This window comes from Oenanthe melanoleuca, chromosome 28 (genome assembly GCF_029582105.1).
Source record: "Oenanthe melanoleuca isolate GR-GAL-2019-014 chromosome 28, OMel1.0, whole genome shotgun sequence".
In the NCBI taxonomy this organism is placed as follows: Eukaryota; Metazoa; Chordata; class Aves; order Passeriformes; family Muscicapidae; genus Oenanthe; species Oenanthe melanoleuca.
The window spans coordinates 2,475,112-2,502,070 of record NC_079361.1 but is presented as its reverse complement, the minus strand read 5'-3'; the positions used below and the strand labels follow the sequence as shown (position 1 = coordinate 2,502,070).

General features: G+C 51.4%; 2 protein-coding genes across 3 annotated transcripts in view; both read left to right on the top strand.

Moving 5' to 3' along the window:
* The window catches only part of INSR (insulin receptor), a 58,774-nt gene extending 40,735 nt beyond the window's left edge, over window positions 1-18,039 (top strand). For both annotated transcript variants that reach the window (XM_056512957.1, XM_056512958.1), the window contains 13 exons: window positions 298-465; window positions 1,055-1,256; window positions 5,660-5,928; window positions 6,137-6,279; window positions 7,996-8,155; window positions 8,469-8,568; window positions 8,813-8,880; window positions 9,044-9,273; window positions 9,692-9,802; window positions 10,068-10,227; window positions 10,997-11,126; window positions 11,359-11,493; window positions 12,527-18,039. In XM_056512957.1, the coding sequence (XP_056368932.1) occupies window positions 298-465; window positions 1,055-1,256; window positions 5,660-5,928; window positions 6,137-6,279; window positions 7,996-8,155; window positions 8,469-8,568; window positions 8,813-8,880; window positions 9,044-9,273; window positions 9,692-9,802; window positions 10,068-10,227; window positions 10,997-11,126; window positions 11,359-11,493; window positions 12,527-12,881 (2,231 nt within the window). In that variant the 3' untranslated portion in view covers window positions 12,882-18,039. The remainder of the gene's footprint in view (window positions 1-297; window positions 466-1,054; window positions 1,257-5,659; window positions 5,929-6,136; window positions 6,280-7,995; window positions 8,156-8,468; window positions 8,569-8,812; window positions 8,881-9,043; window positions 9,274-9,691; window positions 9,803-10,067; window positions 10,228-10,996; window positions 11,127-11,358; window positions 11,494-12,526) is intronic.
* A 4,513-nt stretch (window positions 18,040-22,552) lies between these two features.
* ARHGEF18 (Rho/Rac guanine nucleotide exchange factor 18) overlaps window positions 22,553-26,959 on the top strand; it is a 48,417-nt gene continuing 44,010 nt past the window's right edge. The window contains exon 1 of the mRNA XM_056512649.1: window positions 22,553-22,661. Coding sequence (XP_056368624.1) covers window positions 22,586-22,661 — 76 coding nt within the window. The 5' untranslated portion in view covers window positions 22,553-22,585. The remainder of the gene's footprint in view (window positions 22,662-26,959) is intronic.

Genomic DNA, 26,959 nt, shown 5'->3' with positions numbered 1-26,959 from the left:
TCATCCTGTCTGCTCCCATATCCAGGAATTCCCACTGCTTTGGTAGGAAGGAATTCCTAAAGCAGGGCTGTGATTGCAGGTGATGCACATGGGCATCTCTTCTGTGCAGTTGGTGTGGCCTTGTGTAAGAATCATTAAGGCTGGAAGAGACTCCAGGATCATCCAGCCCAGCCTGGAGGAGCCCTCTGGGTGCCGGGAATGCTGGATTCCCAGGGAAATGGGAATTAGCCTGTGCTGTCCTGCTTTGCCAGGCTCTGCAGGGCAGTGCAGTGATCTGTCCCTTCCCCTCCCTCGCAGTTCCGTCGGTCCCGTTGGATCCCATCTCCGTGTCCAACTCCTCATCCCAAATCATCCTCAAGTGGAAGCCGCCCTCGGAGCCCAACGGGAACATCACACACTACCTGGTGTACTGGCAGGAGCAGGCAGAGGACAGTGAGCTCTATGAGCTCGATTACTGCCTGAAAGGTGAGTGGGTGCTTCTCCCTCCAGGCCTTTCCTTCAGCCTCTCCCAGAGCTGCCTGGGGCCCAATTCGGTCCCTCCCTGTTCTGTTACATTAGGTGCTACTGCCAGGGTATGTGCAGAAGGTCTAAAAACGTTTTTTTACAGAGTAATCACATGTTTTTTCCTTTGGGGATCTCCCTTCTGCCCCTCCTCCTTTTAAACTGAATTTTAAGTTAATAGCAGCAATGGAGATAGAAAAGTTAAAAGTTTCAGTGCTGCTGGAGCTCAGGGCAAAGTTCATTTTTGAAGGCAGCTGGTGCCTGGTTTGGAATTCCTTGAGAACACAGAATTTCACCAAGGACTTCCAAAATCTCACCTGCTGCTCTGTGTTACCTGAACTGGGATAAAGCAGCATCCAAGCTCCATTTCAAAAATAACATTTTTGAATTAAAGGCCTGCCAGAAAAGAGGGAACTGCTCAGCCCTGGATGTGAAATACGAGATGCCCAAATGTGCCGTGAATCCTGTGTACACTGGTTTGGGATCTTTTTGTGGGATCAAACATCTTCTGCCAAGATGGGCACGAGTGACACTGAAACTGTTTTGTCCCCAGGATTAAAGCTGCCCTCAAGGACGTGGTCTCCTCCTTTTGAATCTGAAGACCCCCAGAAGTATAATCAGAGTGAAGCTGAGGATGTCAGTGGGGAGTGTTGTTCCTGTCCTAAAACAGACTCCCAGATCCAGAAGGAGCTGGAGGAATCTGCTTTCCGCAAGACCTTCGAGAATTATCTCCACAACGAGGTGTTTGTGCCCAGGTGAGAACATCAAACAGGACTGTTCAGGGGTCAGGGGGAGGGAAATGTAATTGAGGATTAAATAAAAATACCAAGTTGGACACAGTCACACTGCCAGGCTTCCATGAGCCTGTCTAGTCCAGCTGGATATGGGTGTTGGAATGGGGAGAGCTGAGCACCTACCACGGATGTTCCTGCAGATTTGGAAGATCCTGCTTTCATTTTCTGCTCCTGAATTCTCCCCAGCTCAAGAATAAAGTGAGAATCCTTAACAAACAGCCTGCAGCTCATCTGGCATCGGATGATGCCAAAAATAGTGATTTTCTTTTCCTGTCTTGAAATTTTGTGGTCAAGTTTTTCTTTGAGTTGAAAAGAAAGGAAAAGGGCAGTTTACCAGGCCACAGCCTCGTCCTTCAGCATGGTATTTGTGGTCTCCCTTCACTTAGTGTGGGAAATAGCTCCAATACCATGAGGAATGTGAGTGCTGTGGGAGGTGAATGTCCTGTTTTGAGTGGCACACTTGGTGCCACATTAAGTGGTGTTGAATGTCTTCACACTTCATCTGCAGCCTGGGGAGGAAGTGCTGGGGAGCAGGGTAGAATCTCTGCTGATTTACCCTCTTCCCTCTCGTGTGTGTTGTGCTCTGCAGCTGCCTGACAAAAGCTGGGTCACTGCACTGAGCATTTGCCCTGTTAAAGCATCCCTGGTGTTCCTTTCCCTGGTGCCTGCAGTCCTCACCTGAACCTTGGGCAGAGCCCCTTCTTTTGCTGTTCCCTGGCTGTTGGTGCCCATCAGGATGAGCTCCAGTGTGCCAGAGGATGCCAGGACATGACAGATTCCAAAGCAGAGGAGAACCAAGCCTTGTGCAGAAGCCAAACTCCTCCTGATGGAGGCAGACAATTCTTTTCCTTCCCCCCCAGTTCTATTGTGCAGCCAGCCCAGGATGCTGCTCAGGCCAGTTTCTGGTATATGTATTTTTGGAAGAAACCAATCACCAGGATGTGCCACCTTGTCAGCCTGCTGGGGAAGAAATCCCCACATCCCATGGCCAACTAATCCTCTACAACAAGCCAGTGCTGAAGAGACCTCCCTGCTGCCACGTGGCCTGCTTGTCTTCCCTGGCAGGCCCCAGGCTGTCACCACATAAATCAGAATTCTTTTTGCTGTGAATACTGTGCTATCACCTGCTCACAGAGCCTGGCAGAGAGCAGGGAGTGTGGTTTACTTCAGGTGCTTTTTTCGTGGCTTCTGAGTGTTCAGTGACCTCTCCTGAGGTGCTGTGTGGCCTCTCCTGGAGAGAAGGAGCTTGCCAGTCACGGGAGGAATCTCAGGGATGAGGCCAGCAGGGAACATGAGATGCCAGGGGAGCAGAATTACAGCAGTTTCTCCCTGATGTCTCCTTGTTTTCCATGTGCCATTTCTCCCCTCCTGCCCTGTTCCCAGTGATCTGATCCCTGGGCAGGATCCAGCTTCAGTCCAGGGCTGATCTCACCTCTCTGGAAATCACAGTTCCTTCTCCTGGGGCATGATCACCCACTCCAGGAGCCACTGTCACAACTCCTGGGGCTCAGTTTTCTCTGGCAGTGACAAAAAACCAAAGTAGAAGTTCAGGAATGTTCCTGTGCACAGGCAGGGCTGGCAGTGTCCCACACCAGGTCCCCTTTGGAGCTGGACAAAGTGGCCATCAGAAGCTGATCCTGTGTTACTTGCTCTCATTTTGGAGGAGTTCTGCACAGATTGGAGCTCAGGGCTGGTTCACCCTGGCACAGGCTGCCCAGGGAGTCTCCATCCCTGGAGATGACCTGAGATGGTCCAGCTTGGTCCTGAGCCACTGCTCCAGCTGCCCCTGCTTTGGGCCAGACAATCCCCAGAGGTCTCTGGGGAGCAGGAAAAGATTGCAGAAAAGTCCTGAGAGGCAGAGGGGAGCTGAGTGGCTGCTGTGCAGAGTGTCATTCAGGTATTCCCTCCATCACCACTGCAGCAAGAGCAGGAGCAGCCCCAGTTCTCTGTCTCTGTCCTCTGTCACACACATTTGTGCCATTCCCAGTATTCCTGGGGAGCAGGATCTGAGGAATGACTCACTTTAAAAGTAATTGTACAGACAAATCTAAAATGCTTTTGCCAGGCCAGCTGACCTGGGGTGGTTTCAGGGGTGTAGAAAAGCTTGGCCTTAGGTACCAAAGGCAATTTTGGAATCCCCCAGCCCCCTCACACCCCTGGTCACCTGTGAGAGCAGGAGTAACCTGGACCTGAGGGTTTCACAGGGAACTCCCTGGAGCTGCTGAGATGGCCTCAATGCAAATTACACTGGAACAACTCTGAGAAGAATCAGATGTTTGAAAATACAGAAAATTTGGCACAAAAATTGCTGCAAATCCAGGATAATAAATAGGGGAAGATTGGGGATTTACAGCTTCAAAAGCTTTTCTTAACTTGCTGTGACTTGAGAATGAAGGAATTCTTGCATTTTACTCTGTGTTGCAGCAGTGGTCAAAGTACTGTTTTTTACTTGTGAAAAACAAAATTCCCTTGAACACGAGGATCAGCTGAATTCACACTTGATAAACAGAGGGTGTAGCTTTGCTTTTATGCAAACCAGGTCCTGTTTGACCATAAGGAATCCTTCCCAAGGAGGGAGGTGGCATGACCCAGAGCTGGGTCCCTGAACTCTGCCCCATCCTGGGGGGACACTGCTCACACACCACACAGGCAGAGGGAACAGCAGCTCCAAAAGGAGTTAATTAATAATTAAGAAAGAGAAAACTTAAAAACTGGAATGTGCTAGTTGAGCCTTCTGTTTGCCATCCTGCTTTGTCATCAGGTGGGTGAATATTCTGCAGGGAGGAATTGTTCCTGGGAGGGTGGGGAGCCCTGGCACAGGGTGCCCAGAGCAGCTGTGGCTGCCCCTGGATCCCTGGCAGTGTCCCAGGCCAGGCTGGACATTGGGGCTGGAGCAGCCTGGGACAGTGGGAGGTGTCCCTGCCATGGCAGGGGTGGCACTGGGTGGGCTTTGAGGTCCCTTCCCACCCAAACCATTCTGTGATGATGGCAGCTCTGTGAATATTTGTGTTGTGTGCAGCCCAGTGTTAGTTTGAGGACATCTCAAACTCTGCTCTCTGCCTGGTGGCTTCTGCTGCAGGAGGAGAAGCAGCTCCAGGGAAGGTGGCAGAGACCTGTCAGAGCAGTCCCTGCTGGGGCTGGCCATGGCCATGGCCTGGTGGTCAGAGGTGCAGTGGAAAGTTCAGTTCAGCAGCAAAGATTTGCTTCAACAGCTTGTTACATTTTTAGAGCCTGGAGATGCCTCAAGTGTAGGTTCAGATCAGGTCACTCTTTGTACCCTTTAATAGCTGCACACACATGCACACACACACAAAAAGATCATCACCCCCTTAAAATACATGGTCTGGATTTCAAGTGGCATTAATTTCTTTTGTGTAACTGAATACAGTTACTGATTCACCACCTTGGTTAGATCCCGACCTGGAATACCCCGTGGCAAATGTGTGGCAGCACATAAAAGTGTTAGATTGAGCACTTTTGATTTGGTACTGATCCCTTCTTCTTTTTTATTTTTTTATTTTGGCTAAGAAAATGAAATTTTTGAATGCTTCTTAATTCTGTTGAATTTATTCTGTTTCTTTGCTGACAAAACCTGCCATTAAAGCTGGCTGGTGGCACTTAGGGAAGGTGATGTGGTCACACTACAGGTGCTGGTTTTCCAAGTGAAAAAATCAGATTTCCAGACTGAAATGCAATAACTCAATGAGCAACATTTGATTAACAAAACCACAAATGAATATGTAATCAGAATCATGAGTTCTAAATGCATGCCTTGAAAAAAGACTTAATAGATTCAATCTCCTGGGAGAAGGTTAAAATGCTTTGTGCATCCATTGAGGTTCAGCCTTAGGGGTGAGAGTGGCAAATGTATTCCAGAGAGCTGGGACAGTGGCAAATGTATTCCAGAGAGCTGGGACAGTGGCCTTTGGCTTCAGAAATGCAGGTTGGTGACACTTGGGATATGTGGCACTGTGGGGTCACTGAGTGACCATGTGTGCTCGGGGCTGCAGCAGTGGGAGCTGGACTCCAAAGCATTGCAACCCTGCCCCAGGCATCCGTGAGGCAACCTGGTAAAGTTACTCAGCTGAGAGATCCTGGGGAACTTGGATGCTCAAGCAAATACTTGAAGCTTGGATTGGTTTATTTTTATTTTATCTCGCTGTGTGCAGTTGTGTGGGGAGAAGAGTCTGCGGGATACAGAATTTTGTAAAGACATGTGTCTTGGTTAAAAAAAAATAATTTTGAATTTCTTTGTTGCATTGCATAAATCAGGGTTCAATTTGAACCCTGAACTTTCCCATATTACCTCTTCATTTTCAGTTGGATGTGTTGACACTGACTAACGTGGTGACTGTGTTTAACAGGCCATCAAGAAAACGGAGAGACCTGGGCTCTGTGGCAAACTCCACCGTGGTGTTACCCACCATCCCATCCTCCCCCAACAACTCAGCAGCAGCTGAGGGTGCAGAGGAGCAGAAACCTTTTGAGAAAGTGATGTTCAAGGAGTCGCTGGTGATCTCGGGGCTGCGGCACTTCACCGGGTACCGCATCGAGCTGCACGCCTGCAACCACGACGCCCAGGAGTCCCGCTGCAGCGTGGCAGCTTATGTCAGTGCCAGGACCATGCCAGAAGGTGATTCTGTCCCTGACAGGCTCCCTGAGCCCTGCTCTGGCCTGGGGGCTGTTCCCAAAGTGCTGCTTTTCCCGTGGGAGGCAGCTGCAGTGTGTAAGAGCAGGGCTGTCCTTGTGTCCCGGTGGGAAAGGAGGGTGGATGAGGTGTTGGCAGGTGTGAATTTTACTTAAAGATGTGGAACTAAACCTGATCTTGAACTTGGTTCTAGCTAAAGCTGATGACATTGTTGGCCCAGTTTCCCATGAGCTGGTGGAGAAGAACACTGTGCATCTGAAGTGGCAGGAGCCAAAGGAGCCCAACGGGCTCATCGTGCTCTACGAGGTGAACTACGGGCGGCTTGGGGAGGCAGAGGTGAGAGGTTCTGCTTTCACAGCACCTTGCAGAGGTGGCTGCACCTGGGAGCCCAGGGTCTTCAGGGTTTGGCAGTCCCTGTGCATACAGTGCCCTGTCTGGGTGGGCTTCATGGTGCAGAGCTAATGGAATACAAACTTCACTGGTGAATTTGTGTCCTCTGGAAGCCTGGGATAACACCAGGAGATAATCTGCCTCTGGTGCCTGTTTGCTCAGCAAGTTTAGCTGATTTGCCAACTTTCTGCATGGAGCTTTTGTAGAAATGTTATTTCACAGAAGGACAGAAATCCCACATTGCTGTCTCTCAGATGAAAGGCCTTAAATTAGACGGGGGGTTTCAGATTAGACACCAGAAAAAGAAAATTCCTTGCAGGAGTGCTCAGTGGAATAAGTTGAACAATGAGATGGTGGAGTTACCATCTCTGGAAGTGTTCAAGAGATGTCTGAATGTGGCATTTGGGGACTTTTGGGCTGATGGTGGTGCTGGGTTGTTGCTGGGACTTGATTGATGACCTTGAAGGTCTCTTGCAACCTTGGTGTTTCTGTGATTCTGTGAAATTCGTTGCATAGAGGAGTTAGGAAGGCAATGAGCAGCCCATGAGCTCTTGGGGACAGGGCTGGTGTCAGTGCCATGGGGACAGGGCTGGTGGCAGTGGCACTCCCCAGTGCAGGCCCTCTGTCAGTGCTGAGAAGCAGGGCAGCACATGGCACTTGCTCTCTGTAACCTGATCTACTGCCCTGCAAAGCACAAATCCAGCATGAACCACTAACCTGGAGCAGACTGACAGCCCTTGGGGTGTGTTTGCCAGCCAGGGAGGTGCTGCAGGAGCCCCAGGGAGCCTCTGAGTGCTGCAGGAGCCTCAGGAGCTGTCAGGAAGTCCTGGGTGCTGTAGGAGCCTCCAGGAGCTCTCAGGGAGCTCTGGCTGCTGCAGGAGCCTCGAGGAACTCACAGGGAGCCCTGGGTGCTACAGGAATCCTGAGGAATTCACAGGGAGCTGTGGGTGTTGCAGGAGTCCTGAGCAGCTTTCAGGAAGCTCTGGGTGCTGCAGGAGCTGCCAGAAGCTCTCAGGGAGCTCTGGATGCTGCAGGAGCCCCCAGGAGGAGCTGTGGGAGCTGCCAGGGAGCCCTGGGTGTTGTAGGAGCCTCCAGGAACTCAAAGGGAGCTGTGGGTGCTGCAGGAGCCTCAAGGTACTCACAGGGAGCTCTGGGTGCTGCAGGAGCCTCCAGGAGCTCTCAGAATCTCTGGGTGCTGCAGGAGCCCTGGGGAGCTGCCTGGGAGCTCTCAGAAATTTCTGGGTGCTGCAGGAGCTCTGAGGGAGCTCTCAGGGAGTCCTGGGTCCTGCAGGAGTCCCCAGAAGCTCTCAGGGAGCTCTCAAGGAGCCCCCAGGAACTGCCAGGGACCCCTGGATGCTCCAGGAGTCCCCAGGAGCTGTCACAGAGCTCTCAGGAATCTCTGGGTGCTGCAGGAGCCCCCAGGGGCTGCCAGGGAGTTCTCCAGGAGCCCCCGGGAGCTGCCAGGGAGCCCTGGGTGCTGCAGGAGCCCTGGGGAACTGCCTGGGAGCTCTCAGGAACTTCTGGGTGCTGCAGGAGCCTCTGGGCACTGCCAGGAACCCCTGGGTGCTCCAAGAGCCCCCAGGAGCTGCCAGGGAGTTCTCCAGGAGCTGTCAGGGAGCCCGGGTGCTGCAGGAGGAGCCTGGCACTGCCCTGTCCCCACAGGAGGCCCATTTCTGCGTGTCCCGCAAGCACTTTGCGGGCGAGGGCGGCTGCCGGCTGCGGGGGCTGCAGCCCGGCAACTACAGCGTGCGGATCCGAGCCACCTCCCTGGCCGGCAACGGCTCCTGGACAGAGCCCACCTACTTCTACGTGGCTGATTACTGTGAGTTCCTTTCATTTTCAGCATTTAATCCCTGACAGAAACTCGGGTTATTTCTGGAGGATGAGGTGTAGCGAGCAGAGCCACAGAGAGTCATTAAATATTTACCAAATACATCGGTTGTCAAGAACCTGAAATCACTTGGAGACATATGGCTTTTGTTTATTAGTCCTCATTCTGACCAGCCCCACATTTTGATCTGAAATAGCCTCAAGTTTTGTATTTATTCCAATATATTGAAGGGGGAGATTTTGTTGAGGAAAAAAATTGTATTTTGGACCTGTGTAATACCTGCAACTCTCTCTTTCTCTCCTAGTGAATGCTCAGCCAAATATTGCTGTTATCATTGTACCAATTATTTTTGCCATAATAATTGCTGGAATTATTGGAGCTGCTTATGTGCTTGTGAAAAAGAGGTGAGTGCAATTTTGTCTTGTTTTCACCAGAAACTTAAATCTAAAACTTCATCCAAAAGTTTTGCTGCTTTGTTGGGAGTCGGTTTTTGTTTAGTTTCTAATTTCCATAGTGATTGCAGCATTAATTTTAAGTGCAGGAAATCGTTTGAGCCATATGGGGAGAGTTTATTTGCTGCATGCTTTGGGGATTAATCAAAGTGCCCTCACCTCAGAGGCTGCAGAGTGGAATTTGTGTGTCTTGCAGACAAACCGAGGGACCAACGGGACCCCTGTATGCATCCTCCAACCCCGAGTACATCAGTGCCAGTGATGGTGAGAGCAACCAGGGCTTGTTTCTGGTGTGGTCGTGCAGTGAGTGCAGCAGGATGGGGTTGGAGTTGTGTTTGTGGAGTTTCCTGGTGCTTTTGTAGAATTCTCGCCCTGTAGCGTGGCAGGGAAGATGCTCAGCTCAGAGCTGCTCCCCTGTGCCCAACAGTTTATGTCCCTGACGAATGGGAGGTGCCACGGGACAAGATCACGCTGCTGAGGGAGCTGGGCCAGGGCTCCTTCGGGATGGTGTACGAGGGCATCGCCAAGGACATCGTCAAGGGCGAGCCCGAGACGCGCGTGGCCGTGAAGACGGTGAACGAGTCGGCCAGCCTGCGCGAGCGCATCGAGTTCCTCAACGAGGCCTCGGTCATGAAAGGCTTCAGCTGCCATCATGTGGTAAGTGCTGGCTGCCTCAGCACACAGCTCAGCTCTGCAGTGCCTTCAGAGCCCAAAGCAGCCGGGCACGATCCGTCAGGGCTGGGATCTTTCCCTGCTGGGTTCCACAGAACCCCTTCTGCCCAAATCGTTTTCACTGCTGCTTTTTCTAAAGCTCATTTAGTAGGTACCAGCAAGTCACTTGTCCATAAGGTAACCAGCAACGATAGAACACCTAAACTACCACAGGCTCTAGCACTTGCATGTATGGCATCTTTACAATCCCTGCCTGCCTGCCTGCCATTTATAATCTCTAAATATCTCTCTAAATATCCCTGACAAGGCCTTGTGGGGCTGTTCTCAGCTCTGGTTCAGGGGTGCTGGCTTTGCCTGTTCTGTTTGGACACAGCCTGGAGGGAATTTCTCACTCGTTTTCCAGGTTCGCCTCCTCGGAGTGGTGTCCAAGGGACAGCCCACGCTGGTGGTCATGGAGCTGATGGCACACGGGGATCTCAAGAGTTACCTGCGCTCCTTGAGACCTGAAGCTGAGGTAAGGCAGGAGAGAGGCAGTCTGTTGTGGAACAGAGTGACTTCATTTGGGGTTTCATACTTACCTAATGGCTTTAAGCTGAAAGAGGGTAGATTTGATTTGATATTGGGAAGACGTTCTTGGCTGTGAGGGCTGGAGTTGCTCAGAGAAGCTGGAAGTGTCCAGGGCCAGGTTGGAAGGTGCCAGTGCTCATGGCAGGGAGCTGGCTGGTCTTTTGGGTCACATCTAAGCCAAACCTTTCTGTGGCTGTGGTTGCTGCTTGCAGAACAACCCGGGGCGGCCGCCGCCGACGCTGAGGGAGATGATCCAGATGGCGGCCGAGATCGCGGACGGCATGGCCTACCTGAACGCCAAGAAGTTCGTGCACAGGGACCTGGCAGCTCGCAACTGCATGGTGGCAGAGGACTTCACTGTGAAAATCGGGGGTGGGTACTGCTGGGCCCTGCAGCCAGGCCATTCTGTGAGCAGGAGATGGTTCTGTCACACATTGTGTTTGTGCTAAAAGCAGATTGATAAAATTTCATTCTCACTGTCTGCCTTTGGGAAATTCAGCACTTCCCTTTGCTTCTTCCCTGTGACAGAATTGTGTGGACTTCAGTAAGAACAACATCTATAGAATCAGAGCAGCTTTTCTAACTTCTCTATTCCCAAACCTCTGTCCTAAAAGTTCATTACCTTTCCAGCCTGGGTTTGTCTCACTGGTCTTTGCTTCCATGAGAATTAAGACAAAGAAGGAGTTAGGTACAACAAACCCAGTGCTGATAATCCTGTCATTGGGTCAGGTGGCTTTTAAAAGTAATTTAACCCAATTTTTAAGCCAAACCCTTTTAGAAATAAGTAACTACAACATTCAAAAATAACCTGGAACTCCACTGTGAGGTGATTTTTCAGAGCTCTCTGGAGTTAAAGCCAGGGCAGTGGGATTTCAGGCAAAGGGAGCTCTGTTTTACTTACAGAGGATGAATAAAATAATGTTTAGAATAGAAGCTGTCACCAAAAAATTTAACTCTGGAGTCTCTGTTGTGACTCTGTAGTAAAAAATGCAGGAAAAGGGAAATGTTTTGAATATTAATCACGAGGTGACAGATAACTGCAGGCTGGGCTTTGGCAGTGGGGGGAAGGCAACATCCATCTGGAGATGGAAAAGCAGGATGGAGGGAGAGGCATTTACCACACGCCCATTTCTCCTCTCAGACTTTGGGATGACCAGGGACATCTACGAGACGGATTATTACCGCAAGGGAGGCAAGGGGCTGCTGCCCGTGCGCTGGATGGCCCCCGAGTCGCTGAAGGATGGCGTGTTCACCACCTACTCTGATGTGTGGTAAGTTGTCCTCTGCAATCCCAGATGGATTCCAGCTCAGCAGCTCCTTGTTGTAGCACTCATAGTTTAAACCGACTTGCTCAGAGCACAGACAAAACAAAGCTGTTGTTTTGAAACACTCCCATAAAAATACAGCCATGTTCTTCTGAAGTGTGCATTTTCCAAAATAACTCTGTCACTGGGAGGGCTCCAGGATGTTTTGTTCTCAGCAGGAGCCTTCTCTCTCCCTTAGGTCATTTGGTGTTGTCCTTTGGGAAATCAGCAGCTTGGCAGAGCAGCCGTACCAGGGTCTCTCCAACGAGCAGGTGCTGAAGTTTGTCATGGATGGAGGATACCTGGATCAGCCAGACAACTGCCCAGAGAGGCTGTAAGTGAGCAAGCAGGGCCAGCCAGCCCAGCTGCACTCTGCCTGAAGTGTGGCCAACAAAGATGGGGCACCTCTTAACCCCTCCTCAGCTGGGGAGCAGCATAACAGATTTTAGTGAGGCACCTCCCACAGAAATAACACCAGAGCATCCTTAGTGACCAAGGGAAGGGGCTGCTCAGGGAGGTTGGGAGTCCCCATCCCTGGAGGTGTCCAAGGAATGACTGGACGTGGCACTCAGTGCTCTGGGCTGGGTGACAAGGTGGAAGTGGGTCAAAGGTTGGACTCCATGATCTTGGGAGGTCTTTTCCAACCTCAGTAATCCTGGGATTCTGTGCGAGGAGTCAGACTGGAGCAGTTGTAAGGGAAAGCCGCTCTGGCTGGAAAAGGAGCACAGATGGTAACTCTCTGGTTCTGGTAGCCTTTTCCCCCAGCTGCTTCTGGCCAAAACAGCACTTCCAGAGTCAGAAAATAAACATGTTTTGTGAGTATCCCTATGAAAGAAGCCTGCTGTGCTGGACATTTGTCTGATGGCCAGTTACAAACTCCAGTTTGAAACTCTATTTGTATTTGTGAGTTCTTTCTCCATGGTGTCTGATAACATGTGACCTCTTGCTGCAGCCTTTCTTTTGGGTGGGATGTTTACAGGACCTCTGTCCTTTGCCCTGCCTCTCATTTTCCTTGAAGTTTTGGGAGCTTAGTTATCTTTCAGGCTGAGTTAAAATTAAAAGGGAATTAATTAGAAAAGGATGACCTGGCTGTAAGTGCATGTGCACACACACACAGAGTCTGTGAACCACAGCCCTGTTTCCTTCAGCAGCCAAGTTAAGAACAATTGAAGGAATCGGAAGGAATTTTTAATCTAGGCAGAAATAGAGAAAAAGGAATGTCAGGATCTACAGGCAGATGTGGAGGCTGGAGAGAGAACAAGCAGCCTGGGGTGTCAGAGGTGTAGTGTGGGTGGTGGGGGGTCTGCCAGGGGTGCCAGCCTTGGGATTGTGTCTGTTTGCCCTGACTGTGCTCTGTGCTGCTGCAGGCACAGCCTGATGCAGATGTGCTGGCAGTACAACCCCAAGATGCGCCCCACCTTCATTGAGATCATCGAGATGCTGAAGGAGGACTTGCACCCCAGCTTCCAGGAGGTCTCCTTCTTCTACAGCGAGGAGAACAAACCCCTGGAGACGGAGGAGTACGAGATGGACTTTGAGAACATGGAGAGCATTCCCCTGGACCCCTCCTCGTACTCACAGAGGGACAAAGTGCTGGGCAGGGACAATGGACCCTCCATGGCCCTCAAGGGCAACTACGAGGAGCACATCCCTTACACTCACATGAACGGTGGCAAGAAAAACGGGCGGATTCTCTCCATGCCCAGGTCAAGTCCTTCCTAACACTTCCTGTTTGGCCCAAGGGTTGTGTCTGCTTTTTTCCCCCCTCCACAAATCTCAGGACTCTTGTTATTGCTGCCACAGTGTATGACACACATCTACAAACTCTTCAGATTTTTAATCATCTTACGATTAATTTTTTTTTTTTTTTTTTTTTTTTTTTTTTTTTTTTTTTTTGCCAAGTTGACTGGTTGTCAGTGGACTTATCTGTGAACATAAATGGAAGAGGTTTCCATGGCTGCTGTCCCTTCTGTAACCATGGTTTCACAACAGGAAGCGACCGTGTGAGCTCAGCTGAAGGAGAAGCATCCGCCTTTGCCAGCAGAAGACGTGAAGTTCTCTGGTGCCTGAGCTCCAGCCCAGCAGAGCATTTCCAGTAGAATTCCAGGCTTTCAGGAAGCCTCTCCACTACAGCTGAAGGATTCAGCACATCAGTCGCCAGATCCTCACATTGACCAATAGCTGCTGCTTTCATACTTTGTTTTCGAGGGGTGGAACCCCCGGGTGCGTGCGTGGGCGTGTGTGTGTGTGTGTGCAGTATCTACATGTGGGGTACCCTAGAGCAAAAGAGACATTTCTGGTTTTGTACACAACTTACAGCGCCTTCAGGCACATGGTGGGATTCTCGGGGTGTCCTGCACAGGGCCAGGAGTTGGATGATCCTGGTGGGTCCTGTCCAACTCAGCATACTCTATGATTCTCTGTTCTCACAGGAGCTTTCCTCTTCTTGGAAGTGTGTACTTATCTTTTTTCCCCATTTCCCTGGAGGGACTGAATCCTAAACAGATTATTTTTATACTGAGGACTCTTGGGAGCAGGTTTTCTCTCATTAACAAATGAAGAAAACGTGCTGGGAGCTAAATGAGCAGAACTCTGAGATTTGTGGGTACTTTCAAGACCAAACGAAGTAGGAGTCCCCTGACCTGAGACACGGAGTTTTCTGTCCTTACAGCATTGAGTATATATATTGTTTGTTGTAACATATTTAAAGATGTCTTTAGTTTAAATTTTAACTTCATATAAATTATTGACTGTTTATGATCCTTTTGGGGCGGGGAGAGTTTTGGGGGATTGTTTGGTCTTAAAGTGGTCCAAAGATTTCAGAACGAACTAATTTTAGCCTTGCAGGAGCGATGAAGCACATGTTCAGTTCATACTTGACAAGGCTTTGTAATAGTTTCATGATTTATACAACACAGTCAGCTGGCTCCAGTCGAAGCCCCATCTTGGGTGTTGGGAGCTGAAGGACACAGAACATCCTGAAGGACACAGCAGGACACGAGTCCTGCTCCTGCTCTGCCCCCGTGTCCCTCGCTTTGCCTTCCCTGCCAGAGAGGACGAGCACGAACTGGAGCTGAGGAAGGGACACTGAAGGGGGAGCACAAAGCTCTGGGCTCTGCACACCAGAGGTGCTGTGGTTTGCTGCCTCTCTGCTGCTCCCAGGCCTCCAGCCTTGTGTTCCCTGGGATTCCTGCTGCAGAATTCCTGGGATGTCAGCGCTCACTGTCAGGACTGTGCTTTGTTGTGCTGCTGTTTGCAAGGACAGAGCTGATGGGCACCTGATGTTGGAGAGAAATGGTGAAACTCCAGCGGGGCTGGTAGCACGGAGCTGGCGGGAGCAGCACGGGAGCAGGAAGGAAGATGATGGATGCTGCAGGCCTGTGTCGTGCAGGAGGTGCTTGAAGAGCAGGGAGAGATGCTCAGTTCTTCACTTGCTCCTGGAGAAGTCCAAGATGTGTTCTGTGCTCTCTGCCAGGAGAAGGCCCTGGCTGGCAGAGCTGGGCTGGGCTGTGGCTCCAGCCTGGGCAGAGCTGCTGGGAGGAGGCACAGGGGCTGCAGTCCCTAAGGAAGAGCTCTCCACCCACGCCCGGGGTGCAGCTGGTGCTGGGAGCCTCTGCCCCCAGCTGCTTCTGGCCAAAACAGCACTGCCAGAGTCACAAAAGGGGGCAACAGACTCTGGGCAGCACCGGGAGCTGTTGGGCCCTTTGCTGCTGGAGGGATTGGTTCAGCCCAGGTTGCTCCACAGATTTGGGTGGAAAACACAGTCCAGACATAGGTGAGAACCTTTGGATTTCAAAAGGCCTCGTTTACATTTCTTCTGCTTTACAAAGTTGTAACTGTTTAGCAGCTCTATACTACACTGCAGGAAAGAAGACATATTCTCACACTTTTCTAAGGAAGAGAAGTTTTTCTTATTAGAATTTTTTTATTTATTTTAATATATAAAACACTGTAAAAAAAAAAAAGCAACAAACAATTTGTTTTCTTAAACACACAGAACATGTAAATTTGTATCCGCAAAATCTTGGCAGGTGGATGTGGTGGGATTATTTTTGTCCTGTTCTGGTGCAGTCTACCTCAGTGTTTCTTAAGGATATTTTTTAATACTACGCACCTCTAAACCTGTTTAAATATTCTGGTCTGGACCTATTGTGGATCAGGGAAAATCAGTATCAGCTGATTCCAATACCAGGGACCATTCATGAAGGGAATGGGAAGGAGAATGGCTCGTCACTGTTGATCCCTAATCTGAACAGTAGTGGCCAATGAACCCATTTACAAATTTGGATCTGATCTCATCCCTTAGTTCTGTTGTGATTTAAAAGAAAAACAAAAACAAAAGAGCCATTTAAATGTTTGGACTTCAGTGAACTCATGACCTAAAAGGAGAGGCTGCTTCCTCCTGGATCAGCATGTGCCAGTGTGGAGCAGAGACTGGGACCAGCCCTGGGGTTGCATTGACTTGGTCACTGCTCCTCCTGCTGTGCACAGGTGACCCAAGGTCCTGGCAGTGACCTCCTGAAACAAACCTTTCCCAGCACACCCTTGCTTTGATAACATTTCCAATGGCAGTGATCATAACTGTGGGAATAGAAGATCTTTTACCTGAAGGAACATTGGAACCTTGTATTGGGTCTGGCTTTTCCACGTGGTTGATACTGGTTGGCCCTGTGAGTACACATGGTTTGAACACTCGGATGGCCGAGCCAGGGAGCTGCTGCATGGACAGGCAGTCCCCTCCTGGCTCAGTGTCACCTTCACCCTGCACCAAACGGAGCAGTTGTTTGTCCCCAGCACTGTGTGAAGGTTTTTCATCCTTCCTACCTTGTGCCCAGGGGGAGGGAAGGCTTGTGGTACCAGTGGGGAGGGTATTGTGTTTCTCCTCTGTAAAATAACACTAGTGGTTGCTGCTCGTGGCTGTTATAGATCACACTCAGCTGTAGAATTAGGAAGAATAAATGAGCATCACCCACAAAGCCCAGCTCTCACTGCAGGAAAATCCTTCCTTGGCTCACAGCCGACACTTTGGTCTCTGCTGCTGGAAGATCCTCGCCTGGGGATGCCCGAATGCCTCACTCGGATCTCGCTGATTCCTGCTCAGAGAATTCCTGCAAGTGGGGACTCAAGTGCTATTGAAACCTCTGGGGTGCTGCCAGGGACCCCAGCCCGGGCAGGGCTGCTGTGCTGAGCCTTCCTTGGGGGAGCTGCTGCTCTTTGCTCTGGCCACATCCTTATGGGGCAGAATTCCCCAGCTGCAGTGGAAGCACAAAACTTGCTGCTGCTGCTTAGGAGGAACCAAACACTGGTGCAGGAGAGCAGGTGGGATGGCTGGAGGAGGGCAGCCAGCAGTGGGAAGTTCTTTCTTTCCTTGCATTACTGTTTGTTGGAGGGTTGGCTCCTGCCCTTGCTGGGCAGAGAGTGTCCTGCTCGCAGCACAAGGCAGCAGGACAGACCCTCAGCCTGCCCAGGAGCAGCTGGAGCCTCCTGGGCACAGCCTGGCACCAGCAACAGCCAGAAATCACTCTGGTGCATCAGGAGGAGTAAGAATCTGATCTCTGCTGAGCTTTCACAGAGAAAATGTCTGAAGTGTGAGGCTGGAGAGGTTTCTCAGAAAGGTTTCCACATTAAACTCGATTGCCACTTCCTGAACGGCTCTTGCCAATCTGGAACTTCTCTGGAGGGCCAGCGCAGCGCTGCAAAGCTTGGCTGCTGGGTTAGGAACGTGTCTGACTTGGCTGCTTGTAAATACTCTATTGTGTTGTAAAATAGAAGAGCTCAGACATAAATTCTGTGCCAGCACTGGGTTGGGAAAGGTGATGGGAACTAGACCATGCTGCAGCGATGATGGTAAAGCAGCTGTGTGGAAATGAAGAGGCTGCTTTTAGGTTGCTAAAGGGTACTCTTAATTTATGGGTAGTATATCTCTTTCCTCCTAAATTTGTATTATAGTGATGGGACACTTTGCTTAATTTTAGTCTGTTGGCTGTAGTGTTGGTATCTCTTTGGAAAAAAAAATCTCTAAGTCGCTTCTTGTGTTACTGAGCTGACTGTGCTGAAGGCAAATAGGAAATGACAGGAGTGAGAAGGGTGCTGAGCCTCTGCTTTAGAGGAGGGAGGGAGGGAGGCAGACGAGTTCCCTCTCAAAGCCACTGTGACACGAAGACGGACCTGAGGTGTCCTGGGCCCTTCCTGCTACCAAGACTGGAACCTTGTTTTTACAAGCCAGAATGTAAAATATCTTTGTGCCATAAAACCTTACTGTCAAGGCTGTGCCAGGTGCTCCTGTGATCCGTGTGGGATGGGCTCAGAGCCTGGAGGGAGCTCGGAGCTGCAGCTGGACCCTGTGATCCTCTGGGAGCCGGGGACTCGCAGGAGCCCGGCCCAAAGAGCCGCCACCCCTCGGAGTGTCCTGTGGTCCAGGGAAAGGAACTGCTGAGTGGGTTGGAATCAAGAAATAGTTACTTTGTGAAATTCAACATAAGATTAGTTTGGTATTTGTATGAACTTAATGGAATTTGGTCTTTTTATTACCTTCTGCTTGGCTCTGTGTTCCCTCTGCTTGAATTCTGTCCGTGAGTGTTGGTGTAAAGCCTCGACGTGTTCAGCCTTGTTAGGAGCATCACAAGAGTGAAGCCAATCATCCAGCTGACTTTTGGAGGAACCTGACTGTTGAAAAGCAACTCTAAAGTTACCATTTTTAGCAAATCTGCTGTCATTAAATGTGTATTTCTTTTTAAAATGAATTTGCTTGTCCTTCTTGAAAGGAAGCACTTATTCTTGCAGTTTGGGCAAATTCACTGCAGCACAATGCAAGCTGTAAGGGGACAGGTAGAGAAATGACTTTTTAAATATTGTATAATAAAGTTAGTATTAACTCCTATGGTGTTGTTATTTTTTTGCCAACAGATTTGCAATCAGACAGAAATTCTGTTCCTGGTAGTGGTTTTGTTCCCACTCCAGTGTTCCAACTGGTGGTGTTAAATAGTTTCCTTTCTCAGAAAGATCCCTTGAGAACAGGGTCTGGTGGCTGGGAGGACCTGGGATAGTCCTGGCAGCTAAAGAGGAGCCATCAGTGGAGGTTAAATGTGGGCTCTTGCTTAGCTGAGCCCCAGCCCCTGGTCAGTCCCAGCAGCACCAGTAAATCTTGAGCTGAGGGCTCTTTAGCTCGACACCAAAGCTCTGGAAATCCAGACTCTCCCAGCAGCATTCCAATGCTTCCACCATCCCCACCTCCAAGTCTTTTCTGTAATCAAGTCCCATGGAAACTGATGGAGAATTTTAGAAAGGCCACTTCTAAATCTGCAGAGTGTTATTTAAGCAGGAGAAGCATTACCTTTTGCTTTAGTTAGGGGAATGATTTTATTCTTGGAGTATCAAAACTGGTTTGCATTTGAGGACACTCATGGATGGGGGAACTGCACATCAGCTTCATCCAACACAGCCCAAAGCAAACACTCTCTGCTTCATTTAAATAAACCACAGATAGTTTCAGTTACATGTTAGGTGATGTTCTGTGAAGTCTTGGGTTTTTGGTTTGTTTTTTTCCCAGTTCATACTTGCTGCTCCCACTTTTCCCTCTGCGTATCTAAGGTTCCAGAATTCAAATAGTACTGCAGATACCTCTTGTTTGAAATAAAGGATCAAATGTGCCATGATTTTTTTTTTTTTTTAAAGGAAGAAAAAGGAGAAAAACCTTCCCCTTTGATTTATTTTTTCAGTGTTTTCATATCTAGGAGCCAAGCAGTGACATGTATAGAAAATCTTTGAATAGTAAAAAAATATTCTTGCTGTGTGTCAGAATATTGAACAATTAACTGTTTATATTAAAATTCTGAATAAATTATCCAAGAATAACTGTCATTTTGTGTCTGCTGTCTGTGCAGCACTAAAGGCTGCTTTGCCATGGAGAAAGCACTAAATTCATACCTTGGAATAAATTGCAAAATAAATGGTGTTAAGGAAAAAACCAAAACCCACAGCTCAACCAACTGTAGGCTTGTAGTGTGAAGCCAGTGGAATTCCTCTACCTGATGGCTCTGGTGATGCCTGTCCTCACCTCAGGGCTCTGGGGTGATGCTTCTGATGCCATCAGGTGAACTTTGGTGCCAGGATTCCTTCTGGGGCATCAACAGCTGTGGCTCTGTGATGTAATTCTGTTATTTCCTGTGCATTTTCTGTAATTCTGTAATTTCCTGGGTGTGGACCAGGTGTTCCCTTCTCAGTGCCAGTTTTAAAGCATCAAAGGCAGAGGATCAGCCCCAGCCCTGTCCTGTGGTGGAGCTGCTGTCCAGGTGTGCATCAGGAGCCTCCTGTCCTGCCCAGGCCCCTCTGGGGGTGTTTCTATCTTAAACCTGGTTTTGTTTCCCCAGAGCCAAGATTTCCCTCCTGATCAGCTGCACCAGTGAGGTGAGGGCTGTCCCCTGCTGTCAGGGAGTTGTGCAGAGCCCAAAGATCCCCCTGAGCCTCCTTTTCTCCAGGCTGAGCCCCTTCCCCAGCTCTGTTCTTTCTCTGGACACCCTCCAGCCCCTCTGGATTTCTGCAGTGAGAGGCCCAGAACTGGACACAGCACTCAAGGCCCCACCAGTTCTACTTTTTTCTAAGCCCATCCAGAATTCTCTCACTGTGAGAATGATCATAAACAAACTGGTATTTTAAGATGTTTTGGAGTTGTTTCTCGCATAGGCTTGTTCTCTGGGGATCCTAAAATGCAAAAATAAGCAAAGCCAGAAAACTTGACCTTGCTGTCCCAGGAGGTTTGCTTCCCACTGGGCTCTCTGGGATGCTGTGGGGAGGCTGCTGAGGCTGGGATAGTGCTCGTGCCATTATCCCTCATCACTCTTCCAGGCTGCCTGCACAGCTCAGCCTCGGCACCCCCTGAGCCGTGTCAGACACGTGGCAGGAGGAAAAGAGCTCATCCTTGTCTGAGCCAAGGACAACTCACCATCCCATCAGCCTGAGCAGCTGCCTGGTGTTTAGGAGCTGCCCTGATCTCTGATGCTAATCGAGCTCTTGTGGACTTCAGAGAAATTAAAACTTTAATTCCTCTTTGCTCTTGTGGTTTCCTGGAGCACAGGGTAATTGCTACTCTAAGTGCTGCCAAAGCTGCGGTCTCTGAGTAATTGGAGTGTGAGTGGTTCTTGTTCTGATTAAGGTTTGGCTGGGGCTGGTGAGTGCTCGGGGCTCTGGGATGAGGAGCATGTGTGCCTCAGCCCACGGGGCTTGGGAAGGAGGCAATGGCTGTGCCAACAAACCCGAGCTGGGCCGTGCCAGGGGCTCTGCCTGCTGGCCAAGGGCAGGGCAGGAGCTGAAGTCTTTGTCTCTCTCCTGTACAGGTGAATATGGTCAGTTCAGGCATCTCTGTGCTGTGCTATCACTTCACCCTGCCCAAGACAGACCTGCTGGGCTTTGTGGTCCCTGTTGCTGCACAAGTCAAGCCATGACAGCGAAGGCCAGGGGCTGGTTGTGAGGAGCCGTGTGCAGGAGGCTGATGAGCCGCTGAGGAGCCTACGGGCCGGGCCGGGCTGGGCGTGCAGGGCTCTCGGGGCACACACAGCGGGTTTTCTCCGAAGGGAACAGGAAGCAGTTGCAGCAATAGCTGCACCTCGCAGCCATCCTGACTTCAGGGCTGCCAGGGCCCTGCATGGCTGCCTCGGGCTGCAGAGCCCTCCTGGAGGCTTTGCTGGAGCCTCCCCGAGCGCAGAGCCGGTGAGGGTGGCAGCGAGCAGCGGCGGGGCCGAGCGGCGGGGCTGCAGCACGGGAGGGCCGCGCTTGTTTGCGCCCCAGGAAAGGGGAAGCGGTGAGAGGGCAGAGCTGCGGCCCCCGAGCAAACCGCCCTCACGGCCGCTGCCTCCCCGCCCGGGCTCCGCTCCTCGCTCTGCCCCGGCAGCGGCACAAGGAGCCTGATCTGAACCCAGCACAGAGATGCCTCCAGCCCGCGGGGTAAGTCGCTCTCTGCACAGGCTCCATCCCGCAGCAGCGGGGTTGTCACTCACCTTCCTCAAGGCCTTGTGAGGAAGCAGCTTGTCTTGAAGCCAAAAGTTCCCAGCGCTGGGTTTGGTGCAGCCTCCCTCCTGCATGGGCTGGGGAGGCTCAGCCTGCAGGGGGTTTTGCTCTGCTGGGAGTGAAAGGAGAAGATGAGGTCAGGATTTAACCCCCAGGAGTCATCGTGGTGGGCTCTGGGGCAGGGCTGGGCTGGCTGGGCACCCTTTGGGTGCTGCTCTTGGCTCCTGCTGCTCCTGTGCCACTGCTGAATGTTTGCAAAGACACCCTGGCACTGCCCACAGCTGGGTTTGGGCTGTGCACAAGAGGGGTCCATGCCTGGAACCCCCAAATTCCACTCTGGACTGCCCAGTCCAGGGCTGGTCCCCAGTGTTATCAGGAAGAGGGGATGTAGACAGGGCTGTACTGGGCAGGTGACACTTTGGGGTTTGTGGCCAGGCAGGAAAAATGCTTTTTGACTCCTGCTTTTGTGTATGGCCTGCCCAGCCTGGGCTTCAAGCTGTTAAGGTACCTGTGGTCATTCCCAAACTGGCTGGGCTCTGCTCAGCAAGGCCAGGGCATCAGCTGAACAGCAGGGACGAGTTTTGGTCTGGCCCCAGAGCCCAGCGGCTGCCCTGGGGTAAAACCTGGTTTCTTCAGCCTAACTGAGGGGCTGGGAGTGAAGTTTGGAGCCTGTCTGGGCTGTGGGGCTGGTGCCAGCTGGGAAGAGTGGGCTTGGAGGGTAGGGAGCTGGGTCTCTTGGGGGAGTTTGAGGTTGCTCCCACCTGCCTCCCTGTGTGGGAGAGCTGAGGAGGGCTTGGAGAAACGCCCTTGCCGGAGGACTGGGACTTGCTGTGAGCTGCAGGATGATGCTGATGTTGTGGGTGGATGAGGTCTCTTGCAGTCCTTTGCAGAGGCTCTGCCACAGCACTTGAACTTGAAAAAAAAAGTGTAAATAGTGAGCTTTCATAAATGTCTTGTAAAGACATCAAGCCTTGACAGTATCAACTCTCACCCTTCACTGAGGGTGGAGGTGACTCAGCCAGGTGACAAGAAGTGCCTGAAAGGTGATGGTGTGTCATGCTCACAGCCATGAACGGAGCAGGGAAGCTTTGGCAGAGGGCCGGGGGCTGTGGTGTGTTAACAGCTTGGTTTCTGTTTCTGTCTGCAAGCCTCGAGCAGCACTCAGGGGCTGTGTGTGCTCCGAGGCCACTAATCCCCAGGCCCAGCTGTAGGAAGTCACTGACCTGCCACACAGGTGGGAACGCCAGGGACCAGGAATTTCTCTCTGGCTACAGCTTCCATCAGCTGATACTTCTGACAAAACACTTGGCTTCTCCACTCCCCCCTTGGCAGCCCCTGGGCTGCAGCCTGCAGCGCTGCCTTAGAGCGCGCTGAGCTCTGCCGTGCGTCTCCTGCTCGGGGCTCAGCTCGCACGGGGCTCCCAAATGTCAGACTCGCTGCTCAACCACTCCTGGCCATCGTTTTCCAAGCGCTGGAAGAAGAGATGGTCCTTTAAGCGAGGTAATGGCCTGTGGGGATGGGGGCTGAGCGTGTGGTGGGAGCTGGGCTGTGGCAGGGACAGCTTGTCCTGGACTGGGCAGGTACCAGAGAACCCGGGGCTGGGGCAGAGCCGGTTTTGAGGTGCCCTCCGCTCCTCCCTGCAGGGAACACTGCCTTAAGTGGTGGTAAACACTTTTCTTTCCATTTAGTCTTCTTTTCAAGGCATGTAATTGCCTCCAGGAGCTGGGTAATGGGTTAAATATCAGCCTTTTGGTTTTGTAATAAGTTTGTTTCGTGGCTGGCAGTGAGCTGGAGGTCCCGGTGCTTGCAGACAGCTGTCTCTGCACGCTGCCTGGCCAGAGTTTGGTGTTTGAGCAGATGTGGGGGAAAAGATTCCTTCAGTGTTTCAGTGAGGGCTGACGAGCAGAGCCCCCGTGCCCGAGCCCTGGCGGTCTGGGTGGCCCTGGCTGGGCTTCACTGTGTCCAGCAGCAGGGGTGGGAAATGGCAGTGACTGGTGTGAACTGGCCTCGTTTGTGCATGCGGTGCCGTGACTTGGAAAGAGGGAAGTGAGAGCCCCGGGAAGCAGGACACTTGCAGTCCTGGAGGAGCCAGACACTTGTTGTGCCCTTGGGAGCAAACACTGCCTTCAGGCTGATGCTTCTGGGTACCTTTAACTGCAGCATCAGAGCTCCTGCTCCTCTTTCTCCTTCATTACTCCACTCCCAGTTCTCTTCTACTGTGGATGTGCAGACCAAGATCCAAACTGAACAGTTGAGGGAAGGTTAATTCAGAGCAGGAGGCAGGGGGGTCCTGCAGGATTTAATGTGTGGTGAGCCCCAAGCAGCTCCCCCAAGCCCCACCCTGCTCCAGCTGTGCCATGCCAGCTGGGGGGATATGGGCTGGCTGGGAAGGCTCAGGTGGGCTCATTTCTCTAACAAATGAATCAGCCTCACTGTGCTCCCAAGCACTGACTGCTTTGGAGGGGGCCTGGGTACAGCCAGCTCCCTTCAGCAGCACCTGCAGAGCAGTTTGTGCTCTTGGGGATTGTGCTTGGGCACAAAATGCTCAGGTGTCACTCAGCTCCTCTCCCACACTGATATGCTGCAGTGTGACATTCACTGGTCCACATGGGCCCTTCCCTCAGTGCCCCCCAGAGCCACTGCAGGAACCTGCACAGTGACTTGGAGGGAATCAGAGGGGCTGCAAACCCCCCTGAGCCCTGCTGAGACCCTTCAGCTGAGAGAACAGTCCCAGCTCCCTTCTCCTCTGCCCTCTGTGCCCAGGAGCCCGGCCCCAGCACAGTGATAAGGCAGCAGCTCTGTACAGAGTGTCACACTGTGGGACAGCTTATCTTCCCCTGTCCTGCCAGAGCCAATCCCCACTGCTGCCAGGGCTGGCCACGAGGGGCCCACGCCAGGCGAGGGACGGCACTTCAGCCCGTCCTGGCACAGGGAGTTCAGCACTTGCTTCCCAGAGGTTTTTCCCTATAGCTCTGGATACCCTGCAACAGGATAAGTGAAGGGCAGCTGGTATGGGGCCAGGAGGGCAGGGGTGGGTCAGGGGAAGATGGAATTATTTTTATTTCTTGTCCGTGATGCTCTCCATGGTTTCCCAACAGTCTCTATCCCTGGCTGCTGGGAAATGCCCAGACATTCTTGTCTTTCCTTCCTCCTGGGATTGTTTCATGGAGCAGAACTGCCCAGTGCCTTTGTCCATTTAGTGTGGTCTTTCCCCAGTGGGAATGCAGACAGTGTTTGATGTTGGAGGATGTGACTGGTGTGGCCAGAACTCACATCCATGTTTTCCTCTGATGTGTCCCCTCCCAGCGCCAGCCTGGCTGCAGGGTCACTTGGGGACATGCAGCATCCTGCACCAAGCCAAGGGACAGGCAGGTGAGGATGGGACACTGCTGGCAGGGCTTGTTCCAGTGCTGGCTGCTCTGGTGCTGTCACCTCCTGTGACACTTGTGGCTGCAGCTCCAGTGACCAGCCTGTCCACGGGAAATCAGCACAGCCAGTGACTGGGGGGAGAGTTTGACTGGAGGTCTGAACTGGAATCTTGAAAATCTCTGTTGGGATCCCAGTGGCCTTGGGCATGGTTAGAAGAGCACGAAGGCTTCTTCCTTGAGCCAGAGCAGCTCAGCCAGCTGATCCTGCTCTCCCCACAGCATCAAACCCCCTGAGACTATCCCAGACTGTCACATGCCATGGATGCCTGTCACTGCTTCCTTCCTCCCCACGCAGCAGCCCAGAGTCATCATGTTTCACCCGTGGGAAGCTCTGGCAAAGTGCAGGAACCATCCCAGCCCAGCGAGGGATGCTTCCTCTCCAGCTCTGCACTGGGAATTCCTCTGAGGAGGCTGCTCCCTGCAGCAATAACCTTTTATGGTTTCCAGCCAGAGACGAATTAAGCAACTGCAATACCTAATCTGCTTAATGTTCTTCTAAAGCAAACAGCATTTGTTCTTGAAAGTGTCATTTTGTTATCCCGTCTCCAGCTTCAGCTGAGGAAAGGTGACTGCTGCTGTCTGCCAGAGCCTGGGGGGCCAAGATTCCCTGTCCCCTTGCCACCATGCTGGAGCCTGGGTCCTTCCAGACAGGCTTGAGGGCAGAGCATGGGAGACTCAAGGTGCTCCAGAGTTTGCCACACTTGCTGACACATTGGCAACCACCTTGATCACAAATATGGGAATGCTCACAGCCCCCAGACCTGCCTCCTTGCTATGTGTGCTCCATGCTCCAACTTCCTTGCCCATCATCCCACAGCCTGGCACCTGAAGGTGTTTTCCCCATGAGCTCCTCCATCAGCCCCTTGCCCAAGCACCTGCTCCATGCAGGGTGCCAGCCCAGCCTGAGCAGTGGCTGGTGCTCACACATTGCCTAAAATGGTGCCCCAGGGCTGCGCCCGCGCGCCGCTGCCCCGACCCCGCTGATTTATCGCGTGTTGAACCGAGTGTCTGAAACCTCTGAGGAGGATTTAAGTCCTTTGGTGGGTCTGGACTGGGTCTGTTGACTGCAGCCTATGCCTTGGCCAAATCCTGAGCCCTGCATGGCACAGGCAGAGCACAGGGAATATTTTCCAGGCCTCCAAGGAGCTGACTCTGTTCCAGGGATCCACTTTAGGGCTGCATGGAGCTTGGTGCAGGGCTGGAGTAGCCTTGGCGGGATGGCTGGACACTGCTTGGGAGGAAAAAACTCCTTGTTTTAGTTAAACCTTCAGTCCAGGGCTCTGGCCTCTGTCAGGCCACAGCCCTTGGCAGCTCCTGCTGCCTCCCAGGGCTTTGCTGCTTTCCCTGTGGGTAGTTCATTGCTGAAGGGATGGCGAGAGCAGGGAATCTCCTTTTTCTTCCTTCCTTGGATTTGTATGAGGGGAAGCACCATCTGTCTGGCCTCCCTGGGATGCTCCCCACCTCCTGGTTGTTCCTGTGGGTCCATTCTACCTTAGCCATCATCCCAGCCTTTTTGGGGGCTTCAGTTGTTTTCACTGCCCACCAAGAGCTTTGGCTGCTGTTTCCAAGTTCATGCCAAAATCTGCACTGGTTCAAGGGTGTATTCACTTCAAAATGCTGATTTTTGATTGTAAGCTGAATCCAGGTGCACTGAGGAAAGCAAAAGGTGATGTTTAATAGCTCACTAAATCTCTGCCAGTTGCAGATGCAGCTCAGGGACATCCTGGGCAAGAATTGGTCTATTCATTAAAAATGTCATGTGAAGTAAATTTTACAGCCTTGCTAGAAAGCCTGTTTCAAATTTTCCCTGGTCTAAGAAACCCCTTAATTAAAATAGTGCCTTCAGAAGTGTTTTCTTTCTATATTATTTATAGTCCTTCACTTAAAACCATCACAGACATTCGAACACACCAAATGCTCCTTAAAACAGAAAATCTGGCATCTGCAGTGTGCAGCAGGTTCCAAGGAACAAACCTCCAAACTCTCCCTCACGTTTGCTGCCTTTTTTTAGTTGGCACCACACAATTCCTGGCTGAATTGTGTAGCTTTATAATCCACAGCAGGATGCAAGCTTTCCAAGAGTGCATTTTTAAACAATGTCTTCCTTGCATTAATGTTTTTGTGCTTGATTTTCCTGGAGTGTGATGGGTTTCTAGCAGTTTCCTGCTGGTTTTTCCCATTGGATAGGTACGGCTGCTTACAGTCTCTTGCTGTTGATCTCTGCATCTTCAGAGATCCACCACAGTGCTTCAGCCAACAGCCTGGCTTTTTTCCCTTTGCCTCAACTGTGTGTGTCTCGAAGGAATAAAAAGCCTCCATGAGTCATGGGATGGTTCAGGGATTGTGGCTAAGGTTTACAGCATGTCTCGC